The sequence below is a fragment of the Mirounga leonina genome, unplaced genomic scaffold, assembly GCF_011800145.1.
Source record: "Mirounga leonina isolate KUSES-001 unplaced genomic scaffold, KU_Mleo_1.0 Mir_170, whole genome shotgun sequence".
NCBI lineage: Eukaryota > Metazoa > Chordata > Mammalia > Carnivora > Phocidae > Mirounga > Mirounga leonina.
In genome coordinates, this window is record NW_023270433.1 from 36,874,154 (window position 1) to 36,895,937 (window position 21,784).

At 38.3% G+C, this 21,784-nt stretch overlaps 1 protein-coding gene across 1 annotated transcript in view; it reads right to left on the reverse strand.

Moving 5' to 3' along the window:
- Window positions 1-21,784, reverse strand: part of UBE2R2 (ubiquitin conjugating enzyme E2 R2) — a 111,862-nt gene that overhangs the window by 25,623 nt on the left and 64,455 nt on the right. The window contains exon 2 of the mRNA XM_035016471.1: window positions 11,001-11,087. Coding sequence (XP_034872362.1) covers window positions 11,001-11,087 — 87 coding nt within the window. The remainder of the gene's footprint in view (window positions 1-11,000; window positions 11,088-21,784) is intronic.

A 21,784-nucleotide genomic window follows, 5' to 3' on the forward strand; every position in this document is an offset into this window, starting at 1 on the left:
GTTATTTCCATCATTCCTACATAAAACACCTTACCCACAACACAATTTCCCCCCATTCCCATTTCACCCTAGTCCTGGTCTCTGACAGCCATGCCCCCAGCTTTCTGTCTCTGTGTATTAATCTATTCTGGATATTTCTTATAAAGGGAATCATACAATATGTGACCTTTTTTCTCTGACTTTCACTTAGCCTAATGTTTTGGAAGTTCCTCCATGTTGTATCAGGTATCAACAACTTTTTTTTTTTTAAGATTTTGTTTATTTAAGAAAGAGAGAGAGTGCAAGCTGGAGGAGAATGAGAGAGAATCAGAAGCAGACTCCACACTAAGCACAGAGCCGGATGCAGGGCTCGATTTCACGACTGCCAGATCATGATCTGAGTCGAAACCACGAGTTGGCTGCTTAACCAACTAAGCCATGCACAGGCTCCAGTACTTCATTTATCTTTATGGCTGGATGATACTCCATTGTATCCATCCATCTCTTGATGGACATTGGACTTTGTCCACCTTTTGGATGTGTGAATAGTGCTGCTGTGACCATGTGTATAGATGTACTTGCTTAAGTAATTTTTTCAGTTCTCTTGCTTATATACCTAGGAGTGGAATTACGGGATCAAATGGGTAATTCTGTGTTTTACTTTTAGAGGAAGGACCAGACAGTTCTACAGCAGATGGACCATTTCATATTCCCATCAGCAGTGTATGAGGGTTCCTCTTTCTTCACATCCTCACCAATACTTATTTTTAACTTTTGTTTTAATTCTAGCTATCAAAAGAGGATGTTTTGGTTTGCATTTCCCTACTGAATAATAATGTTGAACAACCTTTCATGTGCTTATTGGCCATTTATGTATCATCTTTGGGGAAATGTTTGTTCAAGTCCTTTGCCCAGTTTTCTTTTTTTTTTTTTTTAAAGATTTTATTTATTTATTTGACAGAGAGAGACACAGCGAGAAAGGGAACACAAGCAGGGGGAGTGGGAGAGGGAGAAGCAGGCTTCCCGCTGAGCAGGGAGCCCGATGTGGGGCTCGATCCCAGGACCCTGGGATCCTGACCTGAGCCGAAGGCAGACACTTAACGACTGAGCCACCCAGGCGCCCCACCCAGTTTTCAATTGGCTGGTTTATCTTTTTGTCTTTGAGTTGCAAGAGTTCTATATAATTAAGGATATTAAACCCTTATCAAATATATGACTTAGAGATATTTCCTTCATATCTATAGGGTTTTTAAAAATCATCTTCTTGAGGGGCGCCTGGGTGGCTCAGTCGGTTAAGCGACTGCCTTCGGCTCAGGTCATGATCCTGGAGTCCCGGGATCGAGTCCCACATCGGGCTCCCTACTCGGCGGGGAGCCTGCTTCTCCCTCTGACCCTCCCCCCTCTCATGAGCTCTCTCTCTCATTCTGTCTCAAATAAATAAATAAAATCTTAAAAAAAAAAAAAATCATCTTCTTGATAATGTCCTTTGCATAAAAGTTTTTCATTTCAATGAAGTCTAGTTTATGTTTGTTTGTGCTCATGCTTTTGGTATTCTAAGAATACATTGCCATATTGAAGGTCATGAAGATTTACCCCAATGTTTTATTTTGTTTTTAGAGAGGGAAAGGCGAGGACAGAGGGAGAGAGAGAATCTTAAGCAAACTCTAAGCCCAGCAGGAGCCCAACGCAGGGCTCGACCCTGACACATCATGACCTGAGCTGAAATCAAGAGTCACTTAATCAACTGAGCCAGCCAGGCACCCTTGGTTTTGTTTTTAAATAGTTTTATGATTTTAGCTCTTAGATCTTTGTTCCATTTTGAGTTAATTTCGTACATGGTATAAGGTACGAATCCAACTTAATTCTTTTGTTTTTGGAATTCCAGTTATCCTAGCATCACTTGTTGAAGAGACTATTATTTCCCCATAGAATGGACTTAGCATCCTTGTCAAAAATCATTTGGCCAAAGATGTATGGATTTATTTAGGGACTCTCAGTTCTAGTCTGTTGGTCTATAGGTCTATCATTATGCCAGTCCTAAACTGTCTTGACTTTAGCAATACTAAGTTTTGAAATCAGGAAGTGTGAGTTCTCCAACTTTACTTTTTTTTTTTTAAGATTTTATTTATTTGAGAGAGAGAGAGAGAGAGAGACAGCATGAGCAGGGGGAGGGGCAGAGGACAAGCAGACTCCCCACTGAGTGCAGAGCCTGATGTGGGTCCCGATACCAGGACCCTGAGATCTGATGCTTAACCGGCTGAGCCACCCAGGCTTCCCTTTAAGATTTTTAAAATTTATTTATTTGAGACAGACAGAGATAGCGACAGAGAGAGCATGATGTAAAATTAAGACTATCTAGCCTAGGCCCCCTCCAAATCCAATTAGACTGAAATCTCCAGTATTCTTTATTTTTAACGACTTCTCTTCCAGGATTTTGATATGCAGCCAAATTTGGGTACATTACTGCTTAGGGAAATCTCTTCCCCATACCTTAAAGTTAGAGAGAATGCATAAGATCTGCAAATTCATGAATATAACTATATAAATATACATTAATTCCTGCTTGTCAAAGACTATTTACAAACCAGAGCCCAGCTCTACAAAAGGGTAAATTTGGTGGCCTAAATATTATTACATTCTAAATGATGGCTAATGTAACTATACTCAAATCCTTCAGGTTTGTATACTGTCACAGAGCAAACTAGTGTCCTTAAATTTTTTTAAAGAAAAACTGTAAGGAAAATTTAAAAATCTAAATAAAGCATAACAAAGAATTCAAACGTTTAATAATGTTTATTATTAAATTGCATTTGCTAGGTAAAATTTCAACACCAAATCAGAATCAAAATCCTCTGGTTTCTGGTGACTTTCTACCTTACTCGTTTGATTCATATAAACCAAGGTGAAAGTCACACAGAGACTTCGAGAGTTCTACAGGAACATTCTACAAAACTTTTCTCTAATGATTTAGAAATAAAGAATATTTTACAAGTCGAATAATGGTTTTAATGATGGAAACAATTAAAAATATTTTACTGAGTACAAAAGAAAAGTTATGTCAATTTACCTTAGTAGTTAAAGCAAACAAAATATATTAGGTTACACACTTCTGATTAGCACATAAGAAAGCATTCGTATTCATTTGAATTCAAAGAGAAATGTTTTATGCAGGTCCATTTTTAAAGACTATTGAGTAAAATTATATAAATTTTTAATGTTCATCAAATGCACACTTTAAAAATGATAATACTGATAACAAAATTTTAACAAGCACTCGGCATCTTTATGTGGATTAAAACCACACAGTTCAAGCATGTTTCTGATGATTTAATAACACAATACAGAAACAAAATCTGTCTCACCTCTATAGAGGAACACAGAGCAGCTATAGACAAGTAATATATGTTTTACCTTTCCCATGAGGGCCTGGGTGGTTTAGTTGGTTAGGCGACTGCCTTCAGCTCAGGTCATGATCCTGGAGTCCCAGGATCAAGTACCACATTGGGCTCCCTGCTCAGTGGGGAGTCTGCTTCTCCCTCTGACCCTCCCCCTTCTCATGCTCTCTAATAAAATCTTAAAAAAAAAAAAACAAAAACCTTCCCCATTCCACACTTTACTCCAAATAAAGTCTGTAGTTTACTTAACAGTATTGTACCAAAGTTAATTTCTTAGTTTTGATGAATGTACTATTCTTGTATAAGATGTTAGTTAACATTAGAGAAACCTGAGTAAAAGTTCTATGAGAACTTTCGGTACTATTCTGGAAACTCTTTTAAGTCTAAAATTATTTTTAAGTGGGTTAATTTTTTATTATATTTTTATTTTATATATATATATTTTAAAGATTTTATTTGACAGAGAGAGAGAGCCAGAGAGCACAAGCAGGGGAAGGGGCAGAAGAAGGAGAAGCAGGCTTCCCACGGAGCAGGGACCCGATGTGGGGCTTGATCCCAGGACCCTGGGATCATGACCTGAGCTGAAGGCAGATGCTTAAGTGATGAGCCACCCAAGCGCCCCAAGAAGTGGGTTTAAACTTAACATTTTTAGTATGTTTGTAACATCTAGACATTGAAATGAAAGCATTTTAATAAAAATTATAAATGTTATAGAATTTTAAAATTTTATATTTAAATTTTATATGAAATAAGTTTAAGAATAATGAACTTCAGTTTATCCTAGCATTGAAAAATCATCAGAGAATATAACATTACAACTTTATTTGTAACTGATTCTAATATGACTTCTTTGGTTTTATTATTTGATTCCTGGGTGGAATAACAAAGGAAATTCCCAGAGAAATCACAGAAAAACCATAGGTCTATTAGATAATTCCACTAAAAGGATAAAAGAATAATAATTTAATCAAAGAGAAAGAAATGCACATTAAATGAGCAAAGGAGATGAAGCAGAACTAGGTGAGCTATCATTTGTTGCATTATCTAATAATTTTACTGAGTGTTATCAAATAAGAATGGAGTAAACCCTTATTTTAAAACATCTTGCTATGTAAAGGATTCAAACGTACTTCCTAATTATACTCGCTATGAACACAGTGGTGTACACAGAGGACAGAAAGACCATATGTGGATGGGAAGGGAGGAATGGTTGAAAAAGATAGGTATCTGGGATGGTTAAATTTATGTGTCAATTTGACTGGGCTAAGGGATGCTCAGATAGCTGGTAAAACATTACTTCTGGGTGTGTCTGTGAGGATGTTTCCAGAAGAAATTAATATTTCTATCAGTAGACTAAGTAAAGAATATCCACCATAATGGGGATAGGGATCCTAACGGGGCAAGCATCCGCCATTCTGATGAGGGCCTGAATAGAACAAAATGGCAAAGGACAAATTCTCCCGAGCTGGAACAATGGAACTCTGGGTTTTTGAGTCTTGGTACTCTAGGACTTGCACCAGCAGCTCCCTAGTTCCCAGGCCTTCAGATTCAGTCTAAATTATACTCCCAGCTTTCCCAGTTCTACAGCTTGCAGAGACTGTGCAATTTCTGACTTCATAACCATGTGAGCCAACTTGTATAATAAACCTCCTCTAATATATATCTATATATGCTATTGGTTCTGTTTCTCTGGAGAACCCTATACAGTATTACTATTGCTTTTACCTAGTCTTTCCTGTATAATATTAAAATATAATTTATGATTACAGCTTTATTGTAAAGGACTCTTAACATATGCAGTTCTTTCAATTTCTGAAAAGCTGATAACGGCATACCATCTACCTAAATTAATACAAAGATCATAAACCCTGTGTAATTAAGGCCCATTCACCACTCACAAAGCCTAAATTTTATTATTCCAAAAAGTTACGGTTCTATAGACTCGGCAAAAAGCCTTATACAAGACACCAGAGAGCTAGTTCACTCAAGCCATGTGAGGACACAGAGGTAAGCCACAACAGTCTTCAGAAACAAACCATGCTGGTACCTTGATGTTGGACTTCTAGTTTCCTAACCTATGAAAAAATAAATTTCTTTTGTTTAAGCCATTCCCTATATGATATTGTTATGGCAGCCCAAGCTAAGAAAACATGTCTTAGGAAAAGCCTATTAAAACAGTAGGATCTAATTTTAATCATTATTAAAACAATAAAATTTAAAAAATACTATATCCTAAAGATCAAGTACTGTGTTTTCCATTCAGGTTTGCAGTGAACCTAAAACTACTCTAAAAAAATCAGTATATTCTTAAAAAAAAAAAAAATTAAGATTTATTTATTTGACAGAGAGAGAGAAAGAGCACAAATAGGCAGAGAGGCAGGCAGAGGGAGAGGGAGAAGCAGGCTCTCCACTGAGCAGGAAGCCCGAAGTGGGGCTTGATCCCTGGACTCTAGGATCATGACTGAGCCAAAGGCAGATGCTTAACCGACTGAACCACCCAGGCACCCCTAAAAAAAAATTATTTAGTTAGTTTTAATTTTTTTAAAAAGATTTTATTTATTCATTTGAGAGAGAGAGAGACAGAGAGAGCACACAAGCAGGGGGAGAGGCGGAGGGAGAGGGAGCCGGGAGCCTGATGTGGGGCTTGATCCCAGGACCTGGAGATCATGACCTGAGCTGAAGGCGGACGCCCAACCATCTGAGCCACCCAGGCGCAGCCCCCAATTTTTTTAAATAAATGATAAAGAACAGGGAGATTCTGAGTTGCCATAGCTGTAAAGTTCATAGTGAATTACAGTATGTATGAAAACCCCATTTTAATACATGGTCTGTGGGGCAAGTAGGGTTTGTTCGTTGTCTACATTGAATATGCAGTTACCTGTAACCAGCAAACTGTATTTTTGAGCTCACTCAACATATTACAAAGCAGATAGGAGTAGAATGATTGATGACAAGTTCATATTAAATTTTTTTTTTAAGATTTTGGGGCACCTGGATGGCTCAGTTGGTTAAGCAGCTGCCTTCGGCTCAGGTCATGACCCCAGGGTCCTGGGATCGAGCCCTGCATCGGGCTCCCTGCTCGGCGGGGAGCCTACTACTCCCTCTCCCTCTGCCTCTGCCTGCCTCTCTGCCTACTTGTTCTCTCTCTCTATCTCTCTGTCAAATAAATAAATAAAATCTTTAAAAATAAATAAATAAATAAATAAATTTTTTTTTTAAGATTTTATTTGTCAGAGAGAGAGAGAGCGAGCACAAGCAGGGGGAGTGGTAGACAGAGCAGGAGAGGGAGAAGCAGGCTCCCCACTGAGCAAGGAGCCCGATGCGGAACTCGATCCCAGGACCCTGGGATCATGACCTGAGCCGAAGGCAGATACTTAACCGACTGAGCCACCCAGGCGTCCCATCGTATTAAATTTCTTTTGTTCTCCAAGTTTCCCCTTGATATTTATAAATTTCAAAAACTTAGCAACGATAAAGGAAATGTTAAAATAATTAAATTCACTCATATAACATTGCCGTATTTACTACTTTTGGGGCTGCAGTAATGTGTCCATGGATGTATTTAACTAAACTGTAACCAAGCTCTGGTGATTTTTAAAACTTGACATAATAAACTATTCTGTAACAGTAATAGTCTTTACAATATTTATTTTTACTCATTCATTCATTCATTCATTTAGTCGGCTTCATGCCCAGTGTAGAGCCCAACAAGGGATTTGAACTCAAGACCCTGAGATCAGGGCACCTGGCTGGCTCAGTCGTTAAGTGTCTGCCTTCGGCTCAAGTCATGATCTCAGGGTCCTGGGATCGAGCCCTGCATCGGGCTCCCCGGTCCGCGAGAAGCCTGCTTCTCCCTCTCCCACTCCCCCTGCTTATGTTCCCTCTCTCGCTGTGTCTCTCTCTGTCAAATAAATAAATAAAATCTAAAAAAAAAAAAAAAAAAAAAAAGATGCTGAGATCAACAATCAAACACTCAACCAACTGAGCCACCCAGGTGCCCCTACAATATTTATTTTTAATGCCCATGAATCAAAAACTTTTTTTTAATAAAGATTTTATTTATTTATTAGAAGAGAGACAGAGAGAGCACAAGCAGGGGGAGCGGCAGGCAGAGAGAGAAGCAGGCTCCCGACGCAGGACATCCCAGGACCCTGAGATCATGACCTAAGCTGGAGGCAGACGCTTAACCAACTGAGCCACCCAGGCTCCCCTAACAAAAACTCTTTCAAGTCCCTTTTTCTGGCATTTGAGTAGTCTGCTTTTGTTTTTTGATTGGGTTGTTTCATTGTCCCTGCCTCCCCTGCAGTTCTATTACAAATAACTCTGCAGTAAACTTTTTAGTGACTAGAACAATATGATATTGAGGTCCACCATGTGTCCACCTTAGGGGACAACACACGTGGGTGAGTAGAGAACCACCACCAAGAATATCCCTTTGGCCAAGAAGCAAGAGCCCTATTCTCTAGAATCACAAATACTGACATAGGCCCTGAAAAAGTTCAATTCTGGGGTGCCTGGGTAGCACAGTTGGTTAAGCATCTGATTCTTGGTTTAGGCTCAGGTCATGATCTCAGGGTTGTGAAATTGAGTCCCACATCAGGTTCCATGACCAGTGAGATTCTCTCTCCCTCTCACTCTGCCCTTTCCACTCATGTGCACGCTCTCTAAAATAAATAAATCTTTAAAAAAAGAGTTCAATTCTGATACCATTTCTAAATGTAGCAAAGATAAATTAACTTATGTGAGAAGAGTCTCTTATGACCACCATGACTACATCAAATTAAATTGCTAACTATGACTTACCACTTCTTTTATTTTTTATTTATTTTTTTTAAAGATTTTATTTATTTATTTGACAGAGAGAGAGATAGCGAGAGCAGGAACACAAGCAGGGGGAGTGGGAGAGGGAGAAGCAGACTTCCCGCTGAGCAGGGAGCCCGATGTGGGACTCGATCCCAGGACCCTGGGATCATGACCTGAGCCAAAGGCAGACGCTTAACGACTGAGCCACCCAGGCGCCCAACTTACCACTTCTTTTAAAAGAAAACTTTTATGGCATGGAAAACAACTGCATATTTGTAGGTATGTATGCATTATTTTACCACTGAAAATTTTATTATGAATATGAAAAATATTTTTAAAGATAATGATCCAATGTTAAATCTTAAGGAGACAGAACTAAATGGCCTACCTTAATAGTGAGAAAATACTGGAAATGGGAGTTTACCTACATTTTAATCCTTCACAGTTCTGAATTCCTTCATTTTTTGTTTCTTATTTGAGAGGGATTTGGGAATTAGATAACTTGAGATGGAAAGAAGTTATACATGGCTTTATGGTAAATTAGTTCTCAATAGCAAAACAAAAGCTTGTGTCTTCTCACTTCTCTCTTGCTATCTAAAATCTATCTATCTATCTAAAAATAAATAAAATCTCTATATATATTACATGTACAGAGACACAAAAATATTTCTATGTGTACTGAACTCACTTTGAACTTATGAAACAGCGAATTGCTTCTATGTCTCTCTCCTACAATGGGTAACTTAGTTATACAAAATAATGTAAGGTATTTACTATTGTTTATTCATATTGTGATTATGTCAAATACTAAAGATACTAAAACAATATTCTGGGAGCTTATTTCTGGAAATGTAACTATGTATCACCTCTTGAGCACCAGTTTGTTCTGTTTAAAGAAGAAAAGAGGGGTCCCTGGGTGGCTCAGTCAGTTAAACATCTGACTCTTGGGATGCCTGGGTGGCTCAGCTGGTTAAGCAGCTGCCTTCAGCTTAGGTCATGATCCCAGGGTCCCGGGATCGAGTCCTACATTGGGCTCCTTGCTCAGCAGGGAGCCTGTTGCTCCCCCTGCTTCTGCTCTCTCTGACAAATAAATAAAATCTTAAAAAAAAAAAAAAAATCTGGGGCACCTGGGTGGCTCAGTTGGTTGGGTGACTGCCTTCGGCTCAGGTCATGATCCTGGAGTCCCTGGATCGAGTCCCGCACTGGGCTCCCTGCTCGGCAGAGAGTCTGCTTCTCCCTCTGACCCTCCCCCCTCTCATGTGCTCTCTCTCTCTCAAATAAATAAATAAAATCTTTAAAAAAAAAAAAAAATCTGACTCTTGACTTTGGTCAAGATCTCAGGGTTGTCAGATTGAGCCCCACGTGGGACTCCTCACTGGGCATGGAGTCTGCTTAAGATTCTCTCTCTCTCTCCCTCTGCCCCTCCCCACTTCTAAAAAAAAGGGGGGGGCACCTGGGAGACTCAAGTCAGTTAAAGTGACTGACCTTGATTTCAGCTCAGGTCATGATCTCAGGGTTGTTGGATTGAGCCCCATGTCGGGCTCTGTACTCAGGTGGGAGTTTGCTTGGGATTTTCTCTCTCCCTCTGCCACTCCCCCATCCGCCCCCCCCCCCCAACACACTCTCTCTCTCAAATAAATAATAAATAGAAAAGAAAAAAACAAAATGAAGATAATACCTCAAAGAAAAAGCAAGTTGTGAAAAACACTAAAGCTGCTCCAGTGTGCTAATTTATACAGATGGAGATCCAAATTCAGGACTCTAGAGTAAGTTCTCCATTTCTTGCCCACAAGCAATTCAAAGACTATGTTGCTCTGTTTCTGGAGCAAAGGAGCTTCCCAATATCCACCAGGCCAATAAAAGGGACTACCATAACTAATGCTGCCAATTTTAAAAAGCAATTTTATGCTTGGACCACAGCTTCAATAAAATGAAACCACCTCAGAGCCTTATTACAATGAAAAATATTACAGAATGGTAAAGGAGTAGACTCTAAGGATATTTTACAGGATCCTGACATAATTATCCTGAGAAACAAAATGCATCATTCTAGCATCCTTACAGATTAGCCCAAAGGTAAGTACATTTCATCAACAAAACTAGAAATGATTTCCGAAGGCATGTGAATTTGTCCAGTAAAAGAACCTCACCTTGGATTTATTCTAAAAGAGGTTCTCAACTGTTCTGCAGCAATTCCTAAAAGGAGGCCAGTCCAAATGTAGTAGGATAAATTCCCCTAAAAAGCTCAATTTCTGGTCACAGCAACAGGTGACCACTGCTGTGACACTACAGGATAGGTACACTAATCTGTATGTCTTTATATATACGAAATTTTTGAAATCCAAGTCTTAACACATAGGCATTATAATAATCTTAGCAATAAGCAACAAAGGTTTAAAGCCTTCTTTTTTTTTTTTTTAAGATTTTATTTATTTATTTGACAGAGAGAGAGAGATAGCGAGAGCAGGAACACAAGCAGGGGGAGTGGAAGAAGGAGAAGCAGGCCTCCCACAGAGCAGGGAGCCCAACGTGGGGCTCGATCCCAGGACCCTGGGACTATGACCTGAGCCGAAGGTAGACGCTCAACGACTGAGCCACCCAGGCGCCCCTAAAGCCTTATTCTTAAATATAATATATACTGGTATTATAAAACCACCCTCAATTTTGAACCATTAAACTAGAGATTACTAAAAGTGGGGAACCATGAACACTCCCTTGTGGCTACAGCGTAACAACCACAGCATATGGAGATATAAAGGTTATTTTAAAGGACTGTTTCTAAAAAGTGCATCTTCAGAGAAATTCACAACATATGTCTCTTACCTCATAAATGTTGGGGTGCCACATTTTGGTCAAGAATCTGAAGGTAGGTGGTGAATATGGGTAGTCAATAGGAAATTTAATATGCGCCTGAAAAGAAAAAAAATGAAATGGAATAAATCAGATTTCAGGTTTTTCATCTGCCTAATAATACACCTTATTATACCCCAGTGCAACAAAAACTCCTTTCTACAGAGTAGACTCTTAGGATTAACAACTGCTCATATACATTTTGTTAGCCCCAATGTCAGTTATTATTAGCACGTTCTTATAGCATCTCTTCAAATATTTATAAGAGCTTATGTTAAATCACCAAAACTCAACATCCATATAATTTTTAATTAAACTCGTAAGAGTGAAAAACAGTATAGGTACAGGTGTGTCACACTAATTACCGCATTTTTTTTTTTAAGATTTTATTTATTCATTCATGAGAGACAGAGAGAGAGAGAGAGAGAGAGGCAGAGGGAGAAGCAGGCTCCCAAGGAGCAGAGAGCCCCATGTGGGACTCGATCCCAGGACCCTGGGATCATGACCTGAGCCGAAGGCAGACGCTTAACCATCTGAGCCACCCAGGCGCCCTAATTACTGCATTTTATCACAAAAAATAATTAACACAACCTTATGGTACATAATACAGTTTTTAACTCACCTACCACCCAGAAATAATAAATCCTACCATTTTTTCTAATCATGCACTATCCTTTATTATTATTTTTTATTATTAACATATAATGTATTCTTTGTTTCAGGGGTACAGGCCTGTGATTCATCAGTCTTATAGAATACACAGCACTCACCACAACACATACCCTCCCCAGTGTCCATCACCCAGCCACCCCATCCCTCCAATCCCCCTCCCCTCCAGGAACTTTCAGTTTGTTTCCTGAGATTAAGAGTCTCTTATGGTTTGTCTCCCTCTCTGGTTTCGTCTTGTTTCATTTTTTCCTCTCCTCCCCTATTATCCTCTGCCTTGTTTCTCAAATTCCACGGATCTGTGAGATCATATGGTAATTATCTTTCTCTGAAATGCTACTATTTTGATACAGCTCCTTCCAGCAGTTAATTTTGGTGTATACATGTTTATTTCTTTACAAACCTTATTTTCAAAAATTTGAATATACTGCATTTTATACTTTTCTCCTATCCATAATCATACATTTTCCTATAAAATAGTCTCCAAATACATGATTGTTAGTGACTCTGTAATGTTCCATCATATGAATATATAGACGAAACATTAAAAAAAAAAAAAGATTTCTTTATTTTGAAACATTTGGGTTGTTTTCACTTTTGCTATTATAAATAACTGCAGTTGACTGTCCTTGGCAATATCCCTTATTTCAAATATGAAGAAACCCAGAAAGACCCTCATCTAACAGTACAGTAAAAGAGCCTGAGGAAGGGACAGAAAGGACAAGCTAAGAGTAAATAAGCTAAAACCAACATGGCAAGTCAGGACACTCAAAATTTCTTTCTTCAATAAAAGCAATGAGAAAACTGGCAAAAATTTTAAGAATCAATTTTACAGAATGTAGAAAATAACCAAAGGTCTGCAGGAATTCAAAGAGCATCTATTTAAGAAAAAGAGCTGACCCTCAAAAAGAACAGTGAACTCTATGGTGTTTTAACATGCCCTAGTCCCATGCCCTGACCTCCAGAGCTATGGTAACCTTAGAACTAACAAATCACATTTAAAGTGAAGACAAGCAGCAACAATGTGCTGAAATTTCTTCAAAGCCTTAATCCCAAAGAATTATCACTATCTGACCTTTTTGATGGTTCCCTAAAAAAATTCACTGGCAAGGTTGTCTATATTTGACCTGATCTGTAGCTTGCACAGCATCAAAATAATTTTCCTTGGGTGTGGTTGTTGACAATGATAGACAAATATTGAACTTCAAAGCTGCCTGTTAGATTGAACAACAGACTAACCAAAAAATTTAATAGGGAAAGCAAGGATAAGATACACAAAAGGGCTGTGAAAAACTCTAACAAATTCCTAAGAATATATAAGACTAGGCTCATGTGTAGTGCTGGACATGTGTACAGGCTATACACACACTCAGGAAAGTCATGAGAATTCATTAGAAGGCCCTAAACTATCATCTCTGGCTGAATTTGAGGATCTGCACAAGGAGGAACTAAAGGCTAAGGCAGAGTTCAAAACTGGCTAGCTGAGTGTTAAAAGGTGTACCTCAACATGCACACAGAGCTGCTCTACAATGCCCAGGGAACTTGTTGGTTCCAGGAAATCAAATCAAATCAAACTAAGGAAATCGCTCTTCAATCATTGCTTAGCTAACCAAGTGGAGACTTTACTGGCCAAACACAAGAATATAGACAAAACAGAACTGGGTCAGAAAACTAATTAAACAAGGAAACAATCACAATAAACAGCAAGAAAAAATTCTGTTGCCACATTTTATTACTTACACATCCAACTAGTTTTCAACACATTACTACAGAACATGAGAAAAAAAACAACCTACAAAGTATGGCCTATATACAGGGTAAAAAACCAATCAATAGAAAATAGAAGCCCAAATACTGAATTTATCAGGCAAGTCCTTAAATCAGCTGCATTGTTTAAAGGATTGAAGGAAACTGTGGCTAAAGAACTAAGGACAGTATGAGGGAAAAAAATATTTTGGCACACTGTGAATATCAATGAAGAAAAATTATAAAAAATAAAATGAATAGTTTTTTGAGAAAAAAAAAGTATGAACTGTGGTCAAAAGTACAATAACAATAACAAAAAGCTAGATGGGCTGAACAGCAGATCTGAATAAGAGGAAAAAAGAATTTGTGAAAATGAAGATATGTCAATTTAGATAACCCCATCTAAAGAAATAAAAACACATGTGACTCAGAAACCAACATATGCATTACTGGGAATCCCAGCAGGCGAGGAAACAAATGGACAAAAAAGAGTATTTGATAAAATAATGACCCCAAACATCCAAATTTAATGAAAAACATTAAGCCTCATAAACAAGAAGTTCAACAATTGCCAGTAGAATAAACTCACAAAGATCCACATCTAGATATATCATAAACAAACTGTTGAAAGCCAAAGACAATCTTGAAAGCAGCAAGAGCACAATTAATCAAGCACAAGGAATCCTCAATAAGATATAACTTCTAATCAGAAGCCAGAAAACAATGCTGAAAGAACAAAAGTCATCAACCAAAATTTCTATATCCAGCAAAATTATTCCTCAAAAAATGAAGGTGAATTAAGACATTACTAGACAAATGAAAACTGAGAACTCATAATTAGCATACATTATAAATGTATTTTTTGGTTTATATCTTTTTTCCCGATTGATTTTTTTAAAAAGATTTTGTTTATGTATTTGAAAGAGAGACACAGCAAGAGAGGGAACACAAGCAGGGGGAGTGGGAGAGGGAGAGGCAGGCTCCCAAGGAGCAGAGAGCCCGATGCGGGGCTCGATCCCAGGACCCTGGGATCATGACCTGAGCCAAAGGCAGACGCTTAACAACTGAGCCACCAAGGCGCCCCCCCATCTGATTTAAAAGGCAAATACATCATATAATAATTATAAATCTTGATGGGCACATTTGTGTGGCAGAGAAAAGTAAAGGGGAAGGATCAGACTTATGAAGAAGCAAAATTTTCAAATTTTATTTTTTAATTCCAGTATAATTAACAGTGTTATATTAGTTTCAGATTTACAACACAATGATTCAACAATTCTATATATTACTCAGTGCTCATCACGATGAGTGTACTCTTAATTCCCTTCACTTTATTTCACCCAACCACCCCCATGTCAGGTAACTATCAGTTTGTTCTCTACATTTAAGAGTCTACTTTTTTGTCTTTTTTTGTTTTGTTTCTTAATTTCCACATGAGTGAAATCATATGGTATTTGTCTTTCTTTGACTTATTTCACTTAGCATTATACCATCCATGTTGTTACAAATGCCAAGTTTCATTCTTTTTTATGGCTGAGTAATATTCCACTGTGTGCGTGCACACGTGTGTGTATGTATGTATATACACACACCCCACATTCTCTTTATCCGTTTATCTTGGATGGCCACATGGGTTGCTTCCACATTTGGCTACTGCAATAAACACAGGGGTGCATATATCTTTTTGAGTTAGTGTTTTCATGTTCTTTGGGTAAATACCCAGTGGTGGAATTATGGATCATATGGTGATACATTCTATTTTTAATTTTTTTTTAAGATATTATTTATTTGACAGAGAGAGAGAGCACAAGCAGGGGGAGCGGCAGGCACAGGGAGAGGGAGAAGCAGGCTCCTTGCTGAACAGAGAGCCCGAGAGAGACTGATGTGGGGTTCAATCCCAGGATCTTGGGACCATGACCTGAGTCAAAGGCAGACACTTAACTGACTGAGCCACCCAGGTGCCCCTGTTTTTAATTTTTTAAGAACCTCCATAGTGTTTTCCACAGTGGCTGCACCAGTTTGCATTCCCATCAACAGTGCACAAAGGTTCCTTTTTCTCCATATCCTTGCCAACACTTGTTGTTTCTTGTGTTTTTGATTTTAGTCATTCTGACAGGGGTGAGGTGATATCTCATTGTGGTTTTGATTTGCATTTCCCTGATGCATGTTCTTTTCATGTTCTGTTGGCCAACTGTATGTCTAGAAGCAAAATTTTTGTATACTATTGAAATTAAGATGGTATTAAATGATCTACTTTAGTTACAAGATGTCCCCCGGACAACCACTAAGAACAACTCAAAAACTGAATACCGCTTCATGATTTAAAATACCCAAAAAGGGAATACAAGGTAAATTCCTCAATTTGATAAAGAACATTGATTTAAAAAACCCTAACTAACACTGTAATTAACAGTGAAAGACTAAATGCTCTTCCCCTAATTTCAGAAACAAGACATGGATGTCTGCTCTCACTACTTCCGTTCAAGACTATACTAAAGATGCTAGCTAAGACAACTGAGCAGGGGAATGAAATAAAAGGTATCTTGGTTGGAAAGAAAGTAAAGTTATATGTATTTGCAGATAACCTAACCTTGTATATAAAATACTCAAACGAATCCACTCAAGGTTATTAGAACAAGTAAACAAGTTCATCAAGGTTGCAAGATAAAAGATCAATATACCAGCATCAATTATATTTCCATATGGTATCATTTAAATAAACTGAAAGGAAAATTAAGAAAATACCATTTACAACAGCATCAAAAACAATACTTAAAAATAAATTTAACAAAAATGGCACAAAACTTATACTCTGAAAAATACAAAACACTGTTGAAAGAAATTAAAGACCTAAACAAATGGAAAGATATTGCATATTCATGGATTGCAAGACTTAATACTGTTAAGATAGCAATCCTCCCCAAACTGATCTTCAGATTCAACATCATTTTATGGAAATTCCAGCTTCCTTCCTTACAGAAATGGAAAAGCTGGTACTAAAATTCATATAAAGTTGTAATTCAGGGGACCCAGAATAGCCCAAACAGTCTTGAAAAAGAACAAAGTTAGACGAGAAGAAAAAAGAGGAAGAGACTGAAAAACTCTTGTGATAAGTTCACAATTCAGAGGCAAAGGCTCACTGAAAGACTGAGCCCTAAACACAGGAGTAGAGAATGCTTCCCCCTCCCCAAAATCTTACCACCGTATTACTGAGACCTATTTAAAGAGTTCCTTATATCTGGGTACATCATATCCAGCTATCAAGAAAAAAATCACAAGCATACAAGAAGGAGAAATAAAAAATAAAGAAAGCAATTATCACAATGAAAATATGGCATCGATTTTGGAATTATCAGACTGGGAATTTAAAATAACTCTGATTAATATTCTAAGGATTTTAACGAATATAGCAGATAGCATGCAAAAACAGCCAGCCAATGTAAGCAGAGAGATGGAAATCCTAAGAAAGAACCAAAGAGAAATGCTAAAGATTAAAAAACACTGTAACAAAAACGAAGAAGGCCTTTGATGAGCTTATTAGGACTGGACACAGCTGAGGAAAGAATCTCTGAGCTAGAGGTTATATCGAAAGAATTCATGAAAACTGAAAAGGAAAGAGAACAAAGACTGAAAAAAACAGAATATCCAAGGACTGTGGGGCAACTACAAAAAGGTGTAACATAACATGTAATAGGAATATGAGAAGGAACAAAAGACACGTACCATAAAGAAAATGAAAAAACAACCCACAGAATGAGAAAAAAATGTTCAAATTATTTTTCTGGTAAGGGATACATATCCGGAATATGTAAAGAATATTTATAATTAGAGGCATCTGAATGGCACAGTCAGTTAAGCATCCAACTCTTGATTTCAGCTCAGGTCGTGATCTCAGGCTTGTGGGACTGAGCCTTGTGCATGGCTCCACACTCAATGTGGAGTCAGCTTGGACTCTCTCTCCCTCTGCTCCTCCCTACCCTGCTAGCTCACACTCTTTCTCTTTAAAAATCTTTAAATTAAAAAAAAAAGTTTAAACCTAAGCAATAAAGAGGAATACAGGTATCCTTTGCTTTTCAAAAGTTCAGATCACACCACTTTGCTTTTACAGAACAACATTAGTACCTATTTTCACTAACAGAAAAAAAATCTAAAGAGGGGGTGCCTGGGTGGCTCAGTCGTTGAGCGTCTGCCTTCAGCTCAGGTCATGATCCCGGGGTCCTGGGATCGAGCCCGTCGGGCTCCCTGCTCAGTGGGAAACCTGCTTCTCCCTCTCCCACTCCCCCTGCTTGTGTTCCCTCTCTCGCTGTGTCTCTCTCTGTCAAATAAATAAATAAAATCTTTAAAAAAAAAAAAATCTAAAGAGGATTTCATTTCTGTGGGAAAAAAACACAAAAAGTGAAAATAGAATTCAGTGTTTGTTTTGCAAGCTGTTATAGAAGCAGTGTGCACCCTGAGCAACAAATGTAGCACTGCCAATGTCCTTCAGCATCTCACCACCATAGCTTTGAACTGTGTCTGTGAGCGTCTGTGCTTTATCTGGATTTACTTGTGTATCTGTTGGTAAGATATGCCCGAAGGTATCAGAAAAGCCTAAGAGAAGTTATGTTTTGGGTCTAGAAACACTCAAATTTTTTTCCATATAAATTAATAGTAAGTGCTTCTTCAGTTTATACCATTTTGGCTTATAAAAGTTTTCTTTTTTTTTTAAGCTTTTATTTGTTTACAGAGTACAGAGTACAAGAAGGGGGAGGGAGCAGCAGAGGGAGAGGGAGAAGCAGGCTCCCTGCTGTGCAGGGAAGCCTGACGTGGGGCTCGATCCCAGGACCCTGAGAACATGACCTGAGTTGAAGGCAGACACTTAACTGACTGAGCCACCCAGGCGCCCCTTATAAAAGTTTTCATAGGAACACTCTACTTTCAAAGAGTAGGGGGAACCTGTAACTCAACTGAAAAATGGACAAAGTATGTGAATAAACATTTCTCCAAAAAATATGATAAAATGGCCAATAAGCACAAGAAGAGATGCTCAACATCATTAGCCACAGGGAAATGAGTATCAAAAGCATAATGAGATACCACTTCAAATCTACTAGGATGGATATAAAGACACAGCAAAAACAGTTCTAAGAGGGAAGTTTATAGCAATACAGGCCTATCTCAAGAAACAAGAAAAATCTCAATTAAACAATCTAACCTTCCACCTAAAGGAACTAGAAATAGAAGAATAAACAAAACCCAAGGTTAGTAAAAGGAAGGAAATAATAAAGATCAGACTACAAAAAAGTAAAATACAGACTAAAAAAACGATAGAAAAGATCAATGAAACTAAGAGCTTATTCTTTGAAAAGATAAACAAAACTGATAAAACTCTAGCCAGGGGCACCTGGGTGGCTCAGTTGTTAAGCGTCTGCCTCCAGCTCAGGTCATGATCCCAGGGTCCCGGGATTGAGCCGTGCACTGGGCTCTCTGCTCAGCAGGAAGCCTGCTTCTCCCTCTCCCGCTCCCCGTGCTTGTGTTCCCTCTCTCTCTGCCAAATAAATAAATAAATAGTCTTTAAAAAAAAACCTCTAGAGAGAATCATCAAAAAAAAAGAGAAAAAAGGGGCACCTGGGTGGCTCAGTCGTTAAGCGTCTGCCTTCGGCTCAGGTCATGATCCCAGGGTCCTGGGATCAAGCCCCACATCGGGCCCCCTGCTCGGCAGGAAGCCTGCTTCTCCCTCTCCCGCTCCCCCTGCTTGTGTTCCCTCTCTCACTGTCTCTCCCTGTCAAATAAATAAATAAAATCTTAAAAAAAAAAAAAAAAGAGAGAGAGAAAAGCACAAATAAATTCAGAAATGAAAGGGAAGTTATAACCGATCTTTTACTTATTTTACTTATTCTTATCCCACAGAAACACAAAGGATTGTAAGAGACCACTATGAATAATTATATGCCAACAAATTGGGTAACCTAAGAGAAATGGATAAATTCCTAGAAACATACAACCTTCCAGAATTAAATCAGGAAGAAATAGAAAATCTGAACAGACCAATTACTAGTAATGAAACTGAACCAGTTATCAAAAAACTACCAAAAAATAAAAGTCTAGGACCATATGGATTCACAAATTCTACCAAACATTTTAGAGTTAATACCTATTCTCTTCAAACTATTCCAAAAATAGAAGAGGGAGGAAAGCTTCCAAATACATTCTATGAGGCCAGAATTATGCTGATACCAAAACCAGACAAAGACAGCACACACAAAAAAAGAAAACTACAGGTCAACAGAGATGCGAACATAGATGCAAAACCCGCAGTAAAATAATAGCAAACCAAATTCAACAATACGTTAAAAGGATCGTACACCATGATCAATTTAGATTCATTCCAGGGATGCAAGGATGGTTAAACATCTGCAAATCAAGCAACAATGATACACATTAACAAACTGAAGGATAAAACAATATGATCATCTCAACAGATGCAGAAAAAGCATTTCATAAAATTCAACATCCGGGGCACCTGGGTGGCTCAGTTGTTAAGCATCTGCCTTCGGCTCAGGTCATGGTCCCAGGGTCCTGGGATCGAGTCCCACATCAGGCTCCCTGCTCAGCGGGAAGCCTGCTTCTCCCTCTCCCACTCCCCCTGCTTGTGTTCCTTCTCTCGCTGTGTGTGTGTGTTTGTGTGTGTGTGTGTGTCTCTCTCTCTGTCAAATAAATAAATAGTCTCTTAAAAATAAATAAATAAAATTCAACATCCGTTTATGATAAAAACTCTCAACAAAGTGAGTACAGAGGGAACACACCACAACATAATAAAGGCCATATGTACCAAAGCCACAGATAACATCACAGTTAATGGTAAATGCCCACTCTTGACACTTTTATTCAACATAGTATTGGGGTCGTACCCCAAAGATACATGTAGTGATCAATCAGACAAGAAAAGAAAAGAAAGGAAAAGGAAGAGAGAGAGACACGCCTGGGTGGATCCTAGGGTCCTGGGATCAAGTTCTGCATCAGGCTCCTTGCTCAGAGGAGGGCCTGCTTCTTGCTCTGCCTGCCGATACCCATGCTTGTTCTCTCTCTCTGACAAATAAATAAAATCTTTAAAAAAAAAAAAAAAAGAGAGAGAGAGGAGAAAGGGAGAGAAGCGGGTAAGGAAGGAGAAAGGGAGGAAGGGGCAGGCATCCAAATTGGAAAAGAGTAAGTAAAATTGTCATTATTTGCAGGTAACATGATACCATAAAAAACCCTAAAGACTTCACCAAAAAACTATTAGAATAAATGAATTCAGTAAAGTTGCAGTATAAAATTAATACACACAAATCAATTATATTTCTATATGCTAATGAACTATCAGAAAAGAAACCAAGAAAATGGAAAACCATTCTATGCTCATGGATTAGAAGAACAAATATTGTTAAAATGTCTACGCTACCTAGAGCAATCTATACATTCAGTGTAATCCCTATCAAAATACCATCACCTTTTTTCACAGAGCTGGAACAAATAATCCTAAAATTTGTATGGAACCAGAAAAGACCCTGAATGGCCAAAGGAATATTGAAAAAGAAAACCAAAGTGGGTCCATCACATTCACAGACTTCAAGCTCTATTACAAAGCTGTAATCATCAAGACAGTATGGTTGTGGCACAAAAACAGACACACAGATCAATAGAACAGAATAAAGAACCCAGAAATGGACCCTCAATTCTATGGTCAACTAATCTTCGACAAAGCAGGAAAGAATATCCAATGGAAAAAAGATCGTTTGTTCAACAAATGGTGTTGGGATAACTGGACAGCCACATGCAGAAGATGAAACTGGACCATTTCCTTACACTATACACAAAAATAGACTCAAAATGGCTGAAAGACCTAAATGTGAGACAGGAATCCATCAAAATCCTTGAGGAGAACACAGGCAGCAACCTCTTCAACCTCGGCTACAGCAACTTCTTGCTAGACAGGTCTCCGAAGGGAAGGGAAACAAAGGCAAAAATGAACTACTGAGATTTCAGCAAAATAAAAAGCTTTTGCAAAGCAAAGGAAACAGTCGACAAAACCAAAAGTCAACTGACAGAATGGGAGAAGATACTGGCAAGTGACATATCTGATAAAGGGTTAGCATCCAAAATCTATCAAGAACTTATCAAACTCAACACCCAAAGAATAATCCAGTCAAGAAATGGGCAGAAGACATGAACAGACATTTTTGCAAAGAAGACATCCAAATGACCAACAGACACATGAAAAAGTGCTCAACATAACTTGCCATCAGGGAAATACAAATCAAAGCCACAAAGAGATATCATCTCACCCAGTCAGAATGGCTAAAATTAACAAGTCAGGAAATGACAGA